This window comes from Tachypleus tridentatus, chromosome 2 (assembly GCF_004210375.1).
Source record: "Tachypleus tridentatus isolate NWPU-2018 chromosome 2, ASM421037v1, whole genome shotgun sequence".
NCBI lineage: Eukaryota > Metazoa > Arthropoda > Merostomata > Xiphosura > Limulidae > Tachypleus > Tachypleus tridentatus.
Window position 1 is genome coordinate 97782594 of NC_134826.1, and position 20423 is coordinate 97803016.

Consider the following 20423-nt stretch of genomic DNA (forward strand, 5'->3'; position numbering starts at 1 on the left):
AGGACATGAACAAATGATTGTTTTGCATCTTGGGGTGAGAGAGGAAGATGGATCCGAGGAAATGCCTGTACCTGGAACCAAAGGATGTGGATCTTGGGGTTTGATGGAATGTATATACGGGACAGAGATAGGTGTCGAAGTTGATTCATCAACCTTTTTAACCATGGAGGTCAAAAGAGTTTTCATTTGATTGGAGATCAATTCTTTAGGAGGCACAGAAAGATCTGTCTGCACTCCCACAGTAGCTGTGGAATGAAGTGCAGCAGCATACATCCGAGATGATGTGGTGAACAGCAATTTTCAAGCCTCAGGATAAGTAATGTTATGAATCATTTTCAAACATTGCACCTCTTTTTCTTCCAACCATTTAGGGCAAGAACAAAAGTAGGATGGGTGAGAGCCATTGCAATTGATGCAATGATGGTCTGTTTCACACTCATAGGCATGATGGTCCTTGCCACTGCAATGAGCACACATCAAGGAGCCACAACATGACTTATTCGAGTGACAGAACTGTTGCCATTGGAAACATTAGAGAGGGTTTGAAATGCACGCCCATGCTCTGCAATTAAGATAATCTGCCTTGATGGTGGCAGGCGGACGTGGTAATGTAAATGTCCGAATGAGGACATTGGTAGGCACCATAATTCCATCTTTGTGAATAGAGATACGCCTCACTGCAGAAACTCCTTGGATGGAGAATCCAATGAAAATCTCTGACTCTGGGATGTTCTTCAAATTCCTCTAAAAAAAAAACTCCTTGTGATGAATTCAAAGTAGCATAAGGTGTAACCTCTATAGGTATATCTACGCCTTTGAATGCAATAGGAGTTTAGAGGATGTTTCCACTAATATGTCACCAGATCAAAGCTTTTTTACTGACTTTGGAGAGCCAGCAAGTCCCTCTAGTCTCTTCTGAATGAAAAAGGGAGATATTTACCCTAAAGGTTTGTCTGAAAGTGAGTGCAATATAAGAAAATGAGGTACAACAGGTGGTACGGATGGTGAGGATTGCTGCCCAGAATCTTCAGGACGTGATCATTTACCTATAGACTGTTTTTTCACTGTTTTATTAAGATTTTTAATTGTAGTATCCATAATAAAGAAAGGGAAATTTTGGTGCCCACTGACCTCACCCACAATGGAGCTCCCCTATGAGGGGATGCACTACAATGTGAAACAAGGACACTGCAGCAATGGCAGGTTTTAATGAGCACTATACTCAAACACCAGCATCAGATATAATGTCCACAACACCTGTTGAGAACATCCAACACTGGTACTTGGTTGACCCTAGCCTGAGTGGACCAGCCAACTGACCCAAGAATTGTCACCCCAAGGTTGCCAGTCTACAGGAATTCAAGGCCAAAGTGGTGTGTTAAGGTTGGATCCTTCAACCACCAGGATCCTTTCCTCCCCTTCACAGGTTGCCACACATGACAAACACATGGGTGGATGTTTAGATCCCAGAGGAGGGAAATTGAAGGAACAAAATCTTCCGTGGGAGGTCCCCTCACCACGTAAAGGAATCCACACTGAGGGGCAAAGGAAAGAAAGCATCCTTCAGAGAAACTGAAGGACACTTACTAAAATAAGACAGTAAGATGTTAAGATCTCATGAGGGAAATTACACCACATCTGAATAAGACATACAATTCATCCATTGCAGAAAGGCATTGAATACATAGGTGGGAAATCTGAGTAGCACATATATCTGGGAGAGAACTATGGCCATAAAGTGACCCAAACCATGCAATTTTTTAAAACTTAATTCAAGAAATTATAAAAGTGGTGAAAATTAAGAGAATGTGTCTCTAGGTGTAGAATGGCTAGGGTGTAATGAACCATACAGAGCAATACCATACCTGGTTATTGAGACAAGCAACCATTGTAGAATTGTTGGAATGGATCATTATCAATTTCTGGAGAGATGGAGAAAATGAATGAAAGCCAAATGGACAAGAAAAAGCTACAAGATATACAATAAGACCTTTATGCCACATTCCAGTACCCTGAAGCTTTCTGCTGATTGACCCTTTCTCCCCATCTCATTACCAACTTCTGGAGAGATGGAGAAAATGGATGAAAGTCCAACGTATAAGAAGCTACAAGACATTGATAGGATAAGATCTTTAGGGGCCACAGACCAATAGCTTCCTGCTGATTGAGCCCTGCTTCCCATCTCTGGATGGATGCATCCATGATAATGTGTAAATTTGCTGGATGATAATAAGGAAGAGAGACACCTGACAATGCGTGAATCTTGCCCAACCACACCACTGCAGATCAGGGTATGAGGAAGGGTAATAAGAGTTTGAAAATGATTCTGTGCAAGATTACACTGCTTGTGAGAAGTCTGCATATCAGCAGAACCTAAAAGTATAAGTTGCCATGGAAGACTACATCCTTAAAAGCAATAGAACCACATGACCTATAGTAGAGGGAACAGTAATAGTGTGAAGAACTGAAAGCTCCATAGAAAAAGGTCAAAGAGAAGTAATTTGGGCCCAACCGAAATGGATGTTGAAAACACATCCAAATGGAGAAGATATTGAGTATGTTGAACAAATTTCTTCTCCAATTTGATTAACTAGCCAAATTAAGCTGCCTCCTGGAGTCAGCCTGTCATGTTTATCAGCTGCTAGACCTCCACTTTCCTCTGCACCCCTTTTCCTCTGGTAGGTTTATTCCCTGTACCTCAGGATCCTATTACCTGCCCCCATCTGTCAGAGACCTTTTGTCTCAACAGGCCATTGAATCTCTTCATCATCTTTCTCCAGGCTGTTTATTTTCTCCAATAAAGCTAGAGATTGGTGGCCTGTAATAGATTTTTCTTGGGTCAGTAATTTTTCAGTCTGCCCTATTTTACCATGGAATCATTTCTTACCCTCATGTAGGTTTTTTCTCCAGATTTGTGAATGATCAAGGGATAGACGTGGCAAATGTTTACTTGCATATCCTGATACCTCATAAGTCATGATCATATCTTGGGTTTGTTCATCACTGTATGGTTTATCAGTTTCATACACTACATTCTGGGATTGCTTCAACTCAGTGTGTGTTTTTGTTAAGTCCCTCTGACAAAACCTAAATAACCCACTGATATGTGGTGAAAGATCACCAAAGAGGAACAAATTTGCACAATTGAGCTCCCACTGCACCAAAATCCACCAAGTAGTACCTGCTACTGATGGTGTTGTGCTCACCTACACTGAATAAAATGATGAGGTAAGGAACCTCTAGAGTGAGGAACAGGTAAAGACTGAAAAGGATTAGGACAGAAAACAACAATAAGGACTTGTTGTGTTCCATCTGTAACAAATGAGCTACCAAAGAGGAAATAGCAGAGTGTAGATGTATAGATTCCTTATGTGATTCCAAAGTCTCAGGTACATCAATGAAAACAATGTTGAAGAAAAGAAACTGCATGTAAATCTCTTAGATAAGTGGGTGGCAAACAAACCTGGAACAAGGCCATATCACAACCCAGAAAATCCTAACAATAGAGACATCATGTGGGTAAAGCAAGATCTGAAGATGATAAATGAGCCAACATGGAGGTAATAAGGGAAAAGCTTCCCCTAAATAACCCAGAAGATCTTGGTGTGTTGCTTCAGAAAGAAGATGAATGGTAGATAAATACCATAGAAGTAAAGTAAGGGTAAGATGGAGGCATGAAGACTGGGCATGGGTTCAACACACAGGAAATATAGATCCCAACTGCTAAGAGGAAAAAAATGGACAGTCAGCTTGATGGTAAGTTAAAGCAAACTGATCTGTAGCCCATGGAGGGCAAAGCATGCTGGCTTCCTGAACTAATTGTGAAACAAATTGCTCAGCATGAAGCCTAAATCCAGAGAAGGTGGCAAACTAAATATAGAGAAGAATAACTATCATGCAACAAAAAAGGATGGGGACTATAGGGAATCGAGGATATAGGTAAAACATCATACATAAGAAATTATATCTAAAAATGCCATATTACTCCTAGCTGATTCTGCAGGGCAGGCATAGGAAAAGATGGTAAAATCTGTTGGTGGAAAAAGGCTATCAAAACCTTCTTCAATCCAACCAGGTTTGGCTTCTTCAGGAAAAGGTGGTTGACCTATGTAACAATCAATCTCTCACCAGATAATTGCTAATAAATCCAACAATGGGTTGCAGCCCTGAAAGGAGGAATGATACCTAAAGTGGTAACATGAACCTCAGGGTTCATTTAAAAAATATGAATCAAACAAAATGTTTGATGGACAAATGGAAATGTGAGAGAAAAAAATACAGACTTGGAAATTAAGTTAATATAAAAGGCATCTTCAATAAAATAAAAAATTAAGGAAGAAATCATATTGGAATTGACATTATTATAGAAATTATAGAAGGAGTCACATGCATAATGAGCGTACATTGCACTCTTTTTTTTGATGGAGGGTTGTCTCATGATAATATGCATCAGACATTGAAATTGATTATGGAGTTCTCAGTCTGAAGAATACTTGTGGGGGACAAAGACTGTTTCAGTGATTAGTTTACTGTTTGTTGAGGTAGATTGGGAGTCAGGACATCTTTGAGGCTAATAGGCCCCTTAATAAATATATTACTTATTCATTTAAAACTTAATAATTTAGGAAGAAAACCAAATATTTCAAGCTGAACTGAAATAGGTTCTCTTTAATGCATGTAGAATTGTAAAATCTTTTAACTAAAATGTTTTTTTTTTAATTTTCACCAGTGGCAAATTATTAAAAAAATAATTAAGAATTGGAAATAATGAGACAAATGGGTTTAAAAAGCAAATTACACAGCAATATCACACCATTTATCATGTGAAAATAAACTGACCACAGTCACATGTTGATAGTTTGTGAAAAATAGTGTTGTCAGAAGATGTTAATTTTAGATTTATTCAAAAGGCTGTATTTCTAATGAGTTCTGTTTGATTAAATAAAAACTAAAAAATCATTTAATTTTTTTGAAATTTGCATACATTTGCACCCTAAAAGGTTTTAAGTCTGTTAATAACCATATTAATACAAGTCTTGAATTATATGTAAGCTTAATCTTCTCATTGATTCTGAAAGTTTTCTAATGATTCTTACAAATATGATGCATTATACTGAATACCTTTAGTTTGCACTACAGCAACTGATTTAGCAGCTCTTGAGTCCCAGATTCGAACAGTTTTATCCAAGCTTGCTGTTGCTAGTTGGTCAGGATGACTAGGATGCCAACAAAGTTGGTCAACACTTCCTCCATGCTCATGAAATTTATGTTCTTTACTCTAAAAATAGGAATCATATACAAACGGAATGCTTTAAAAATATTGTTATAAACTCCCAACTTTACAACCCTAAATTGTAAAGTCATTAATTAAGAGTATGCTGTGCTTGAAGGCTTAATGTTATAATTTTCCTATATTGAATATATATATTTCTGATAGGTATTTACCTCTCCTCACATCAATAGTTGTTCTCCTTCAGTGCTGCCCTTTATATACAAAATGTTCTTTTTTGCATCCACAAGCTTTGAGTTTCCATGTACCTTAATATTGAATGATTTGACTGCATCTTGTATGTAAATCATTATGCAACAATACTACATCAATAGGAGTATGACTCTTCTGATGCCTGTTACTCCTTCTATTCTATAATACTAAACTATAACTAAGTTTTGGCAGAAAATGAAATCATAAGTTTTCAGTTGGAAAGAAGGGTGAGAAGAGGTAATTACATATCAGAAATATATTTTCAATATGGGAAAATTATAACTTTCAATACTGTACCTTACCTCCTCTCACATAAATGGCTAGAATTCTATACTGAATAGGTGTAGAGACTGGTGCAAGGGAAAAACAAAATAACATTCCTTGAAAGCATCTGAAAAACAACTTAAAAATAACCGAAACCGAACCACTTCTATAGAAGTGTGGAAATGGGTGGAAAAAGGAAAGAACACCATTGCTCTATTCTCAACTGAATGATTTTAACATTATTTGTGTCGTATATCAATATCACATTCAGAAAGATGCCTCTATGGTCCACCATCATAACAGTATGGAACGGGAAAGTGGTAAAGGACTACCACTGAAAAAAAAAAGGGGTAGAAAATGTGATGCAGAGTCCATAGGAACATCAACACTGGAGATAGTGCAACTAGTCACTGAAAAAAAACAAACCTATTTTGAAAAACAGATTATACATGATTTATTTAATTGAAGGTATGGCAGGAACAAACAACTATACCCTTCTGCTTTACCCATGAAGTTCATGGGTGAGTATGGTCCTAGATGACCATATTGATGAAGCAAATATAGCTCAAGAAAAGAACCTAAAAGTGATCTTATGGAACACCCCATCTCAACAGTAAGCATTTTACGGCAATAGAATTTATAAATATGCATTCAACATGGCCTGACAATGCAGATTTGACTATTTGAAGCACACCTAGCCATTGGGCAGGATCAATAGTTACAAAAAAAAAGGAGGAAAAGCCCATGAAAATTAAGGTATGTATATATCTATACACACACACACACACACACACAAAAGACAACTTAACCAATTGCAGTCTCCCAAAAGCCTGAAGAATGGTTAAAGGTAGAAAAGAATAGCAGGATGATGATGAAACAGTAATCTGATGCAGAGAATGAGATGTGAACATCTGTGGTGTAGTCTACATGCTTGATTGAACAATTTCTTTCAAGGGATGATGGATATTAGATACCAGGGAAAAGGTATCTGAGGGAAGCCCCTGGAACAAACTACAGGCCAAGGTGGAATTAGAAATATTATAATTGGAGGCTATATGACAAGGAATGAATAAGTGAGAATTGGTACCATAGAAGGAGGACATGTGGGCAACATAACAACTAACAACATGTATGGAACTTGGTAGCCTATGTGGATCTGACTGAGAATACAGGTGGGAAAAGGAAGGGAAATTGGTAAGAAGGAGATGTTACCCCAATGAGCTAAGGAAATGGAAAGGATAGAGATACTTGAGACAATGAGGAGGGAAATGAAAGTGGATGACAAGTCTTTCAAATAACAACCAAATATCCACAAATTTGTGGTAAAAAATCTCCAGAATTGAGAAACAGATTATCAGTCTAATGAAACACCAAAAAAAACTTATCCAAAGCCCATGGAGAGTAAGGCATGCTAACACCATTATCCATCTGGGAAACAAAGCACTCTAAATAAATGCTAAAATTCATTTCAAAGAGAAAATCAAATACTGAGAGGAGTGGTTATCATATAATGGAGAAGGAAAGTGATCATATGAAACTAGAGAAATGGATAACACAGAACATACATGAGAAATCATGTCTAAAGAAGCCATATCAGGCCTAGTTATTTCCACAGTAGAGGCAGAGGAAGACACAGCAAAATAAAGTGGAAGAAAAAGGCTGTCAAAATCCTTGTTGATCCAAACAGGTTCAGCAAATTCACAAGGAATAAGAACAATACAAATAGAAGTAGGTTGACTCAAATAATGAACAATATCATGGTAGATGTGAGCTGAAAAGTACACAGATGAGTTACCTACACCTGTAACCTGCGTGAACGTGCTAACAGAAGGTACATCATCCAGTAAGGCAACTTGTACTTCATAATTCATTGTATAACAATGAATAATCTAGTAAAACCATTCTCTGAAAATAAAATTGAAAACTGGAAAAAATAAGTTATAAGAAAATTTGCAAAATATTGAAAAGAAAGAAAAAAAAACAAATCCACTTCAGATTAAATATAAAAAATGCACTAAACTGCATAAAAAAATATGGCATGAAAAAATGTTGCAACATGATTACTGCCAAATGAGAAGTAGTAGTGCAGTAGAATAGAATAGAGGGACTCATGTGTCAGTATTGTGTTGCACTTCTACTGGTGGAGAGTTACAGAATGATGACTTATATAAGGTATGTGGGAGCTCAAGGCTAGTGAGATGCAAAAAAAGTTCCTTACATATAGAGGACAGCACTGAACAAGAATAGCTACTTACATTAACCAATGTAATGTACCATATCGGAATCTGTCTTTACATTTTCTAATTTTAAAACCATCTGCAGCAAGAACTTTATTATTTCTATACAACACAATAAACATGTTCTCTAGCTTTTGTTATGAAGTGTGATGCTCTGTAATACTACAGTTTCTTTTTACTTATTTGCTACATTAATGAAAAACAAAAAAACACTTTTCAGACTGTAATACTCTTTTATTTTACCATAAGAAGAAATTTATTGTTCACAGTGGTTAGGCTTAATCAACTCAATAGTGTTATGAAAAAATAAGTTTATGATATTTTGGTTGATCAGCCTCATGAGTTTTCCAGGCAAATTGTTGTTACCAGCAGGAAAGCAAATAGGTAGTATCTTCAAGAGTACTGAATACAAGTCAAAAGAAGTTATTGTTTCTTTGCACATACTGCTGATTAGGACCTCATTTATAGAACTATATTCAAAGGATTGAGATAGTTTGATAAATACTTAGGGAGTAAGGGCTATATATGTAGGTAGAAGATTAAATGAGAAAATAAATGGACCAAAAGGCCCTTTACTGTCCCTCAAACATTACGAAGTAGTAGTAGCAGTAGTAAGTTATAGGATACTAAAACAATTATCATATATTATCTAAGTAATAAGTGTACTTTATTTTAGGAGTTTAAATTGTTTTTATTTGACTAATGTGAGAATTTAACATATTAGAAAATGGTGTAAACTTGCAATTAGTTACATGTAATTAATGTTGTGATGTTCTATTAAGTACAAATATCACTATTAGTTGATAGGGGATTTTTGTGTTAGATTAATCTATAAATTGTAAAAATATCTTAATTCCAACCAAACAGACTGGTATAGAAGTCTGAATGAGGGGCAACAGTAGAACGGCCCAGAGGAGAGTACGCTAGATGGATAAGTGATGCCACTTGCCTTGGGGAACAAAGAGAGTGAAAGGAAGAATTGAGCTGTACAAAAAAGGGTAACAGTGCGAGATACTGTTCATCAAGGAAAGAATATACAATTCCACCTGCAAAGACAAAAGGATGACACTCCCTGATGAACGAGTATGTAGAATAGTTGGAGCAGCTAAAACCTCAATGATGGAAGTGTCTGAGATGCCATCAACAGGACTCAAAATTCTCTCAGAACATTGCCAAGATATGTGGAGGGAAGGCAGATAGCAGGAAACACATACAGAAAAGAAGAAATCAATATAGGATGAGAGTGTCTGCAGCCACAGCATTTGGGTGTGGAATCAAAAACCAAAAGAGCTGAGGTAACCAAACATTTCATGACTTACAGACAAAATGGAGAACAATGAAACTAAATAAAGATGTAAACATAAAATGCCTCTGAGATGGATCAAATATAATGAGAATTAGGAACAATCAAGAAAAGACCAGCCATTCCAGAGAAGAAGGGATGTGGTTATAGAAGAGGTCTACCTAGTAGGAGCAAAAAAGTTGCCAATCATCCAAAAAAGGAGTGAAAACAAAGGTCTAGGTTTTGGATGTAGCAAGCAAAAGCCCTTATGACCTGGCTGAAAACATAAGAAGCAAAAGCCTGCCAAAGGGTTGCGCTTCAAGTTAGTAAATTGTATCTTGGCAGACAAACTGAAAGAAACATCATGATAATAGGAATATCAGAAATTGAAGGAAGGTATCTGAGACAATAACCATCCAAAAGCAAGGAAAATAATTATTAAAAGAAAGAAATTCTTTCATCAGAAGTGGTTAAGAGAAGTACAATGACAGGATGTCAATCTCCAGTATTCATGAGGACAAGTGGTAACTCTAGAGCATTCAAAACTGGGAATTTCAACAATGTGTCTTTGGGAAGGTGGAGGGGCTGAGGATCACAGGGCATAGAAAAACTTAACAAGGAAAGGAAAAGAAAAGGAAGAAAAATGATGAAAGAGACAATGAGTAAGAACCTGAGTGAGCCATGGTCTGCTGTGAAGGAAGTCCACATGTTAGTAAAGAAAAAAAAGTGACCAAAGCCAACTGGACACAGAGATAGTTTGCAGCAAAACAGAGATTAACCCTCCTTGAGAGACATGAAGATGAAATACAAGATAGGACAAAAGTACATGGGCCAAGGCATATAAAGAGATGCATGGGAACAGGAAAGACAAAAGACCAGAAAAGTAAGAGAAAACTGATGGCAAGCAGCTTTTATCCAGGACTCCAGGTGTGAAGAACATCCCAAGATCCTCATGGCAAATGAGTGAAGCAATAGAACTGAGGAAGGTGAACAACAGAGAAAGAGTGTAAAATTTGAAGGAATCTCAACTACAAAGAAAACATGAGGTGAGAGACAGAAAGAGCCAAAAATGAGAACCTAGTCTAAGTAGGGATAGAGAATGATTCAAGATACCCAAGAAAAACTACATGGATCCCAATGAAGGGCCTCAGGTGATAAGAAAATATACTTAAAGTGTGCAAATGTCCAGACAAAATCAGGTATATTATACTCAGCTTGTTGTAAAAGGGTTAACTGGGACTCTCAAAAGACCAATAAGGTTATAACACATACTTGCAGAGCTTGCTTACTTATTAAATAAGAAATACCATTGAGTAAGATTGCATCATCAGAGGGGGAGGGAATAACAGATTAGGAGTAGAAATAAAGGAATCAAAACATGAGTTAGGATAAAGGTTGCTTTGAGCGAGTGTGAGAATGAGAGTGCTAGGTTTACAAGGGTTCCCAGTAATACAAAAAAAGTTAAGGCTAAAAGAGACAAATTCAGTAAGCATTTAGGTACCAGTTTCCAACAAAACTGAGCCTTTGGCTGCAAGGAATGTAAGAGATTTCAACAGTAATAAACTTTTAAGTATATGGGTAAAGGTATCTGCAGTGAAAAGATCAGAAAGACTAGAACTAGAATATGCTTGCCAGGTGCTAAAGTACAGGACATTATAGACCACAGTGTTCTATCAAGGATATGTGCTTTCATCATTGGCGCAAAAAATATAGATGTGCTTAATTCCCCTAGATGGGTCTTGTGGTGCATTAAATTTTGTCTGTTCTCCTATCAACTTTCCTCTGGCATCATCAGAAAGCCAATTTATTAATGCACAGGCATGGTTACTGATATAAAATCGATTTTTATTGGGTATGGTTCTTGCTAGATCAATAAATATGATCATTTTATCAAGAGACATCATTGAAACAAAATATCTTATTGTAGTGAAGTGAAAAGAAAGAACAATTCTTAGTCTTTTTGGGTCATTAACTCAAAAGAAAAGCAACTTGGAAGATGAAGGAAACACAGAGAGTAATACTTTAGTGTACCCATGTACAGAGGACTCTGGACTTTCCACTAAAACTTTCTATTTAGAAAAAGAGGATATTGTAATTTCCAAATGAGAGTCTAAAGGTTTCTTGAAGAACTCAGTTGTCTGCATGTATTAGCCTTGAAAGTGGGGAGAAAAATGTAACATACTGTTCAGATAAGAATGTGTGTGAAATGTTTGAGCTAACTGCTACTGTTATTCATACAAAACTTGATGATAAACTGTTGAGGTCCCCATATGTGAGCATTTTATGTGATGAGAGTACTAATACTAGATTTAAGAAGTTGGTTGCATATAGTAGAATTTTGGACCCAGAGTGATTCAAGCACTCAACTAAATTTTTCCACAACTTATAGTACAAGTTGATCATGAAAATCTTTCAGATATTATGAATATAATGCAAATTTTCCCTTCCAAATAATGGGGCTTGGTCAGGTGAAGGGGTCACATTCTTAGACAAAACCCAATGATGTTGAACTACCACTGTGCTTTGCTTAGTATTAGTGATATCCAAAGCAGCAGGAGAATCTACCTATTTAGTTAAATATCAAAGCATACTGACTGGATTTTTTTTTTTCCAAAGCATTATCCAATCATGCTACAGAAGACTTGTAGGTATTCAGAATTTGCTTAGTAAGCCAATATTAAAAATTAAAGAGGTCCATGAAGTAACGGCTATTGTCAGTTTATCTAGCAGTGCAAACTGTGCAAGTATTTAAAAACTTACTACTTTCTTCGCAACTGACAAAGATGACAAATCCAAAGTTTTCACAATATGACTTCACAGCCAAAACATACTTGTTAATGGACATTTTACTGGTTGTCTCACAATTATTTCTGAAATTTCAAAAATCTGCCATGGATGTTAATTCTGTTTCAGTAGAACACTGTAAAACTACTTTAAATAAGATAAAATGTGTTTGAATGGAGAATGATACCCAATTCCATCAACAACAAAATGATCATCTGACTGCTGGTGAAAAGAAAAGCTTAGGGTTAACCCGATAATGTCAGTGCAGAAAAGTATGTTATGTAACTCTCATTACATTTTGTTCAATAATAAAATGAATGGATAAAGTTGTTTAAAACTTGACAATAAAAATATGTAGCTTGAAAAAAATCTTCTTTTTCTTCTACCATTTTTAATAAAAATTTGTTATTTAAATCAGTTATTCCATTCAGATTCTGAATAGTTCACCTGTAAGTATTAAAATACTATTTATCATCTTCCAGTTTTCATAATTTCTAGACCTACCTAAATTAATTTGAGAAGATTTTAGGGCAAATGTTTATATTTTTCCAGTTTCTCTACCATACCATTTAAACTAGCCATTATCATTAATGTGCAGTGCAATGAAATGCTTAAACTTAAGAAATTAAAATATGTACATAATCTTTAATTTTGTTGAATAATTTTAAAACATTTTCATGCCATTATATTTCCACCTATAGTTGTTTTTTCTTAACATTTTGTTTCCCTTTCATATTCTTTATTATCGATTATTTATGTTGATACACATCAACATGTACCCACTGGCAACAGAATAGTATTGACAGCAGAGATACCTAGCTCCAGCAAAATCTTTCTACGCACACTTGGTATTGTAGCCTTGCAGAACGAGGGGAGGTTCTGGTTATTTTATAACAATATCAAACCTTTCAGGTATGAATTTCAAAAGACAAATATGTAATTAGCTAAAATATAAAAATAAAACCTATTTACAATTTAAATGTCTCTCTCTCTATAACATATTTAGGTAAGAATCAACTAAAGTGTTATTGTGAACAAAGCAGCTAATAATAGTAAAAGTAATCACATTTATATAAGGAAGACAACTTGGCACCAATTTCTAGATAACCATTATGGATTACAGTGAAAATTGAGCTCTTTCTTATGAGTACAAACATGTACATGTAACTTCTGAAGTTCAACTTTAAACTATATATAGAAGGTGCATAGAGTACCTGTCAGAAATGGACAATTTATTTCTTGTTTCAACTGCATTAAGTAAAGTACTTTGAACCATACATGTTGAAAGGGCAAGTAAGCTACATTCTCACCTGGACATGCATGTACTTGACTATTGCCTTACGATTCAAACTATACTTCCCCAAATTTCAAAACTGTTTATAGCTTGTACATAATATGACATAATCTTGCAAGATTTCATTATTTCTTTCAATGTTTCTTTTCAAGTAAAGCAATAAAAAACTAAAATAATATAAAATCTTATAATGTACTTGAAAAAACCACTTCACTAACACAGTGACGTGCAGAAATGAGTTTGAAAATTGTGCCATTTTCATAAGGTCAAAGGGAACCACACTAAGTAAATAAACTATTGACCCTATCAGAGAGAAATCTGTTGATGCTATCTTGGAGAAGACTGATTAAAGACTTCTGAATGATGACAGTAATATCATGTACACCTCTTGTCTGCTAGCAGTGAAACCAATATCATTCTATTCTCAGAAGAATCTTAAGAAGTGAGGTAATGAGCAGCTTCAATCATTAATCAGTCAATACAAAAAGCCTAATGTGTCTAAACCTGCCAAGAACAGACTGGATATGGCATCACAACAGTACAACCAACCTCTGATGGTAAAACTTTTTGTGGTTAGAGTTGGCTACCCAAGAGACTATATCATCATTCAATTTTAATGGGCCACATCCATAATGTTGACTCTAATCCTTGACCAAAATTTTCAGTAATTTCCCCAACTACAAACTCAAAAATTTGAACCCTTACAAAAATATATCTTGGTACTTTGATAGATTGTACATTTTACATGAGAACTGTTAATACAATCCACCAAAAATGGCTGTAGACATTTAGGAAAGTTCACTTTTGTGATTGGCTAATAATAGTATTTTAGTCACTAAACTTCCTATCGTAGACAAGCATTACCTCTTTGCTGATTTATGTATGTAAATTTTGTATTGAGTTTAACTTAGCATAAGTCACTAGGTGTGGTAACACAGTAGAGTATATACAGCTCAATTAGTTACATTACCACAAGGAGTTCACAAGAAAGACGAATGCTGGTAGAAAGAACATTTTGTGAGATTAATTTCTTGTACAGATGATAATGACAATAAAATTAACATGGCTGTCTCAACTTCTCACCAATAAGTCTTCAGTATGAACTAAAATGATGAAATTTATAAAATCAAACTTAGAATTTTCTTTCTTAATCATCAGAGTTGACTCCCCTTTAGACTACATACATACAGATATAAGGCTAATGTTTGACATGACCAACAGTCTAAGAAATAAGAAAAGCAGGCAAGACCACAAATTAAACATAATAATGATAACTGCAAACAAAATTTTATGAAAGTTTTGACCAGTATGAAACAGAATAACAAAAAATAAGGCTGACTTTGCCTGTCTCCAGGTCAATATACAAACAAGTATGAACAACATACACAAAAATGGTGTGTGTGTGTGTACGTGTAGCATTCATGCATTGTATACATATTACATCATGGTAGAATATGCAAGAGTTTTGATGCAAGTTTAATCTTATTATAGGCTGTACTTTAATATACTTAGTAGCAGGCCAAGATGGTGAGAATGAAAACATTGAACATAATGGGCCAAGATTGCTGTTCTGTTTAAAAGTTTTACAGGTCACTGACTGTTTGTTTTCTTATGATACTAAGTAACATTAGTTTAATTTGGGCATATTGTTTTACCCATGTAATAAAACTTCCTGTGAAATAAGGCATCAAGAACTAGACATATTTCATTTGTTAAGACTGGGGCAGGGAAATGAAGAGGTACTATTCATTATGACTGCAGGGGGGTATTTCGAACCCACCAATGCTGTACATCTGTGGCATCAATCTTCAGAGAAAGTGACACAACCCTTCCAAGAAATCTATAGACCCTGGGGGAGAAGGTACAACCAACTGAATAAAGATGCAAAATTGCCAACTAAATATTATTTGTATTGTTGGGAAATAAATAAGATATAAAAAACATCAAAATTCTTGTAACTGGGCCTTTTTTAGGGTCTTTGTATATAAATATTCTCATAAGTGGACCCTTTTTAAGGGTCTGTTTTTTTTTCTCTCAGACAAATAATACAACCTTCTGGAGATGATGTATGCTAATATAATTGTATAACTGACAGGCAAATTGTTTAGCATGGGCTCGAATGTCAGGGAATGGGAGAAAAACCAAATAGGGTTGGTATGAATGTTGATGTATTAAAAAAGGATATGGATCATAAGAACTATGAGCTAGGGATAAAACATCACATATCTGAGAAATAAAGTTTTGAAAAAACCATGGAGCTGAAAGGGATTCTCAGGAAAGGTTTGGGAAGGCACAGCATATTCAGGAGGTGGAGACAGGTGATCAGAGTCCTTGTCAGCCTGTACAGGTTCAGCAGGAAATGGAGCAATGTTTTGAGGTTAACCCATGTGACATTAAATTTGTAAATAAATGTAGACAAATCTATCAGATCGCCTGCACCTGAAGCCTTGATAAAATGCTTGTCAAAATAGAGACACTAAGGTGGTGATACTTACTTCAGAATTCATGCTTCAATAGTCAGCAAAAGTTAATGTATTAAATAGATGGAACAAGAATTAGAAAACTGGGTATGTTAAAAAGTTATAATGACTTCAAGAAATAATTATAGCTCAAACAGAAATACATTTGTGTACAAACACTGCCAAACAAAAAGTGATAGCTCAGTAGAAGTGCACAGAGGGAGTCACGTGTCAGATGAGTGTACTGTCCTCCTATTGGTCGAGAAATGATGCATGATGACTTACATGAGACATTGGAATTACTTGATTTCAACAGGAGGAAGTAGAAAGCTAGTGGCATGAGAAAAGAAAATGTTTACATATGAGGAACCAATAAATGAGAGTAGCTAATATTGTGAAAAGAGGGAAGTACTGCATCAGAAAGTTATAACAGCAAAGATTTTTCAAACTGCTTTATAAGTTAATATTTGACAATAACTTTGTATTAGAAATAATGGAGGAAATAAAAAATAATATTGTAACTTTAAAATACATCATCTACACTTTAAATTATCAACAAACTGAATGAAAGTAAAGGCTTTGAAATATATAGAATGGTTAAACATGTAAACTTTATATTAATGTAAGATTATTTAAGCATGACTTTAGTTAACTGAATTTTATATATAACATTTTAAAAAACTGCCTTCATCAATTCAAAATCAACCTTTAAGTTTTAAATCTTTCATGCTTACATGTTTTGACTAAATTATGAAGTTATTAAAAAAGATGAGGTAAAAGTATAAAACACATTTATTTTATGACCCAAACATTCATTAAATGCTTCTACAAGAAAAACTCTTCTAGAATGGTTGGATAATAATAATAGTGTTCATAAACATTTCCTACTTGCAAATAATATATTTCTAGAATGCTGAAATATTATGCAACATCAACAAGTTTAAAAAAATCATAAGGAAAATCATTTTCAAAACTGAAGATCTGATAAAACTGAACTGTTTTAATTTCATTTGAAGTTTGATTTAGTGGATGGGATGACTCAAATGGATCAAGTCTCTTGATGTCCTTAAATCATGTATGTGTGTATACATATACACACACATATATAACAGGATAAATAAAAATAAAAGGTGATTCTGAGCAAATATCTGAAGTCCTAAAGCAGCTGCATATGATGGAAAATTAGGGGAAAATATTCTTAACAGAAATTGCTTAAAAAGTACTTGAACCATTAACAGTAGAATATTTCCTTGTCTATATTAAAAAACTCAAACTATGATCATAGTATCAAAAATTATCAGTTTTTAATGACATTTAAAAATTGAAACAAAAAATCCAAAAATGTTCAACTAAAACTTCAGGTAGTAGCTATTTCCATGCAATTACTAGAACAGTAAGTGTTGGAAAATATTGTTTTCATAGTAAATTGGTATTAAAATATTATTGTCACTGAAGTTTAACAATACACTAATTCTAAAGTAGTTTTAAGTATTACTGCAATATTAGTGCTTTTAATTTACACCAAAGATGAAAATAAATGATACTAATAAATTTATCAATTTCACAACATCATTCAAGATGGGCATAAAACTTAGCATTTTATTCAAACGATGATGTTACGAATTAGTTGTTTCCAAAATTTCAAGTTGCTTGTGCTATAACTTCACAGTGTTAGGGGTGTCGTGTTAGTTTCTCCAAATGTAAAATAATTAATAAGATTAAAAAATATATATATATGCGAAATATATTGCGTATGACAACAGGGGTGTTGCGCAAATCAAAGAGGGTTAGGGTGTAGTTAACGAAAAACGTTTTAGTATCACTAAGTTCAAATATCATTTTTGGTTGGTGTTAAAATTAAACACTAACTGACTTGTTGGGACCGAGTTAAACAGCGAAAAAATAAAACATAACTTGTAAAAATTACCAATCGATCTCTGTCCAGTACAAATATTGAAACTGTTTTATCAAAACTTCCAGATGCTAAACGCTTTCCATCACAGTTCCAGTCCACACTATGCACCTTAGAAGAATGGGCTTGAAAATCTTTCACTTTACAATTACTTTGAAAATAATTACGCATTGAGGATGCATACGATGGCGCCATTTTTCAAACAAATATTAATTTTGTCTTTGTCCAATAGAGAGCGCTTAGTATTAAAAAGGGTACTTTTTTGATACATTTTGTATTAATATAAATCTTTCAATATATAAAAAAATGTTTTGATACTTACATTAACATATATAATAAAATTAGCTTTACGTACATTTCTGGCCGATGAAGACAAACAGTCACCAAATGAAAAAAGAAAATGGGATAACTGATTAGTTCACAAAATTAAATTTAACTCGTGATCCACGAGAGGGTGAGTGCATAATTGAAATAAACTCGTTGTATACTGCCTTACGCAAAGCAACACAATGAGATATCTGCGCTGTGCTCACCATAAGTATCGAAAACATTTTTATAGCATTATAATCTTTCATGCTTACCGCTGAGCCACTGAGTGGGGAGGAGGAAATAAAATTACAAATAAGTAGAAAATCGAAGAGTATAAAGACTGTAGAAGCAATGAAATTTAAATATAAAGATATTTATCTCTCTTACATTGAAATAGATTGTTTGTTTGTTTGTTTTTTGGAATTTCGCACAAAACTACTCGAGGGCTATCTGTGCTAGCCGTCCCTAATTTAGCAGTGTAAGACTAGAGGGAAGGCAGCTAGTCATCACCACCCACCGCCAACTCTTGGGCTACTCTTTTACCAACGAATAATGGGATTGACCGTCACATTATACGCCCTCACGGCTGGGAGGGCGAGCATGTTTAGCGCGACGCGGGCACGAACCCGCGACCCTCGGATTACGAGTCGCATGCCTTACGCGCTTGGCCATGCCAGGCCCTTGAAATAGAATATTGATTGTTTCAAATATTCTCACAAAGTTAACATGGGCTATCTACGCTAGCTGTCCCTAATTTTGAACTTTTACTACTCAGCTGTTCTTACAGCCAACTCTTAAGCTACGTTTTTTTAAATACTTGAATGTAACTGGCACTTTTAAAATGCTATCATGGACCCAAAGCTCAGAACGTTATGTTCAGCAACAGGGCGCGAATCATGGAGTCTTTCACTCACAGTATTACATATTAATTTTTAGGCAACGGAAGCGAGACACAACCGAAAATCTAAAGTTACCTAGGTTTGGGCAAAATTGAATGAAAAGATGTTTTCTGTTTAGATATTATATCATTAAACAATACACTTTTTATGATTTTTATAAATATTATTATTATCCAAACTTTAAATAACTTACCAGAACAAGAAACAAGATTGTGGTTTTCGCGTGTTATATTACCTAATACGAAGTCCCTCAGTGACACAGCGGTAAATCTGGAGAGTTACAACGTTAGAAACCTGGTTTTGGTACTCTTGGTGGGCAGAGCACAGATAACCCATTGTGCTCAATTGAAAAACAAAAAACAACAACCTATTGCTAATCTAGACATTAAAATAGTCGATGAATGATAATAAATTACGAGTATGTAACTCAAATCTTGTATAATGATATTAATTGAATTTTTGTCATAGTTTTGCGAAATAGACATGGCAACTGATGGTTTATATTATTGATGTAGCACACCTTGTTGCACCTCTTATACAATTGTACAGATTATATGCAATATGCACTCACCATAAGTTCTTCAGACTGTGCTGACCATGTTTTACCTTACTGTAACCAAATGGTACTCATACTACATCTGAGTCATTCAGTTGCTGTACTTGGAATTTCTGAATAATTGATTGCAGTATCTACCATAATTTGATATCATTTGGTCCTTACTTTAAATATAACATAGTGTTTAGGGTCAGGACATTCCATGAATGGACTGTTCTCTTACTACGCTGTGAGACATAAATCAGCATTCTCACATTGAGGGAACAGGCGGTGATGCACAACAAAGTTTCAATTTCTCTAGTACTGAGATCCAACATACAATTATATATTCTGGATTTATGAAATTCTCGTTGTGCACATATATGAAAGCCTTCTATCATATAAATGGTGAAGGTAATATTTGTTGAATACCAGAGTTACGAACAGCTCTTTATTTGTAGTTCAGTACCTGTATTCAGGTGGTATCAGTATACGACTAGCACATCTAACTATGCGTTTCACTCTCTACTGTAACTGGAACAATACCACTCTTGCTGACATCAGAATACAGATGGAATTCATAATCTCATTTTGAGAACCCTCAAAGCAGATTCTAATTTTGAAGCATAGTTTTCAGTTCAAAATTTGGGATAAAATCGCATTATCTCTACGTTTTCCGAGAGTCCTCTTAATTTGTCTATTTCACATTCAAAATTAGAAGCATGTGGAAATGGCATTTCATATATATATATTTTAACTCCCACAAGTAACTACTTAAAAGGCCATTTGTTTCGAAATAGTCACCTAAGGTAGACAATGGGAGACAATAGATAATCTTAAACACTATTTATATGTGCTGTATAATATTTTAAGTATTATGTTTGAATGTTGGTGAAGCACTAGAAATAAAATGTTTGATACAAATTAAGCTTACTGTAGATGTTTTTCACATTTCTCTTAATTTAA

The 20423-nt window shown here is 34.8% G+C and overlaps 1 protein-coding gene across 1 annotated transcript in view; it reads right to left on the reverse strand.

The window, feature by feature from the left end:
* The window catches only part of tex (THO complex 3 homolog tex), a 41114-nt gene extending 23169 nt beyond the window's left edge, over nt 1-17945 (reverse strand). Inside the window, exons 1-2 of the mRNA XM_076489743.1 lie at nt 17730-17945; nt 5122-5278 (exon numbers count right to left, since the gene is read on the reverse strand). Of these exons, the coding sequence (XP_076345858.1) occupies nt 5122-5278; nt 17730-17909 (337 nt within the window). The 5' untranslated portion in view covers nt 17910-17945. The remainder of the gene's footprint in view (nt 1-5121; nt 5279-17729) is intronic.
* Nucleotides 17946-20423: the final 2478 nt, after the last annotated feature.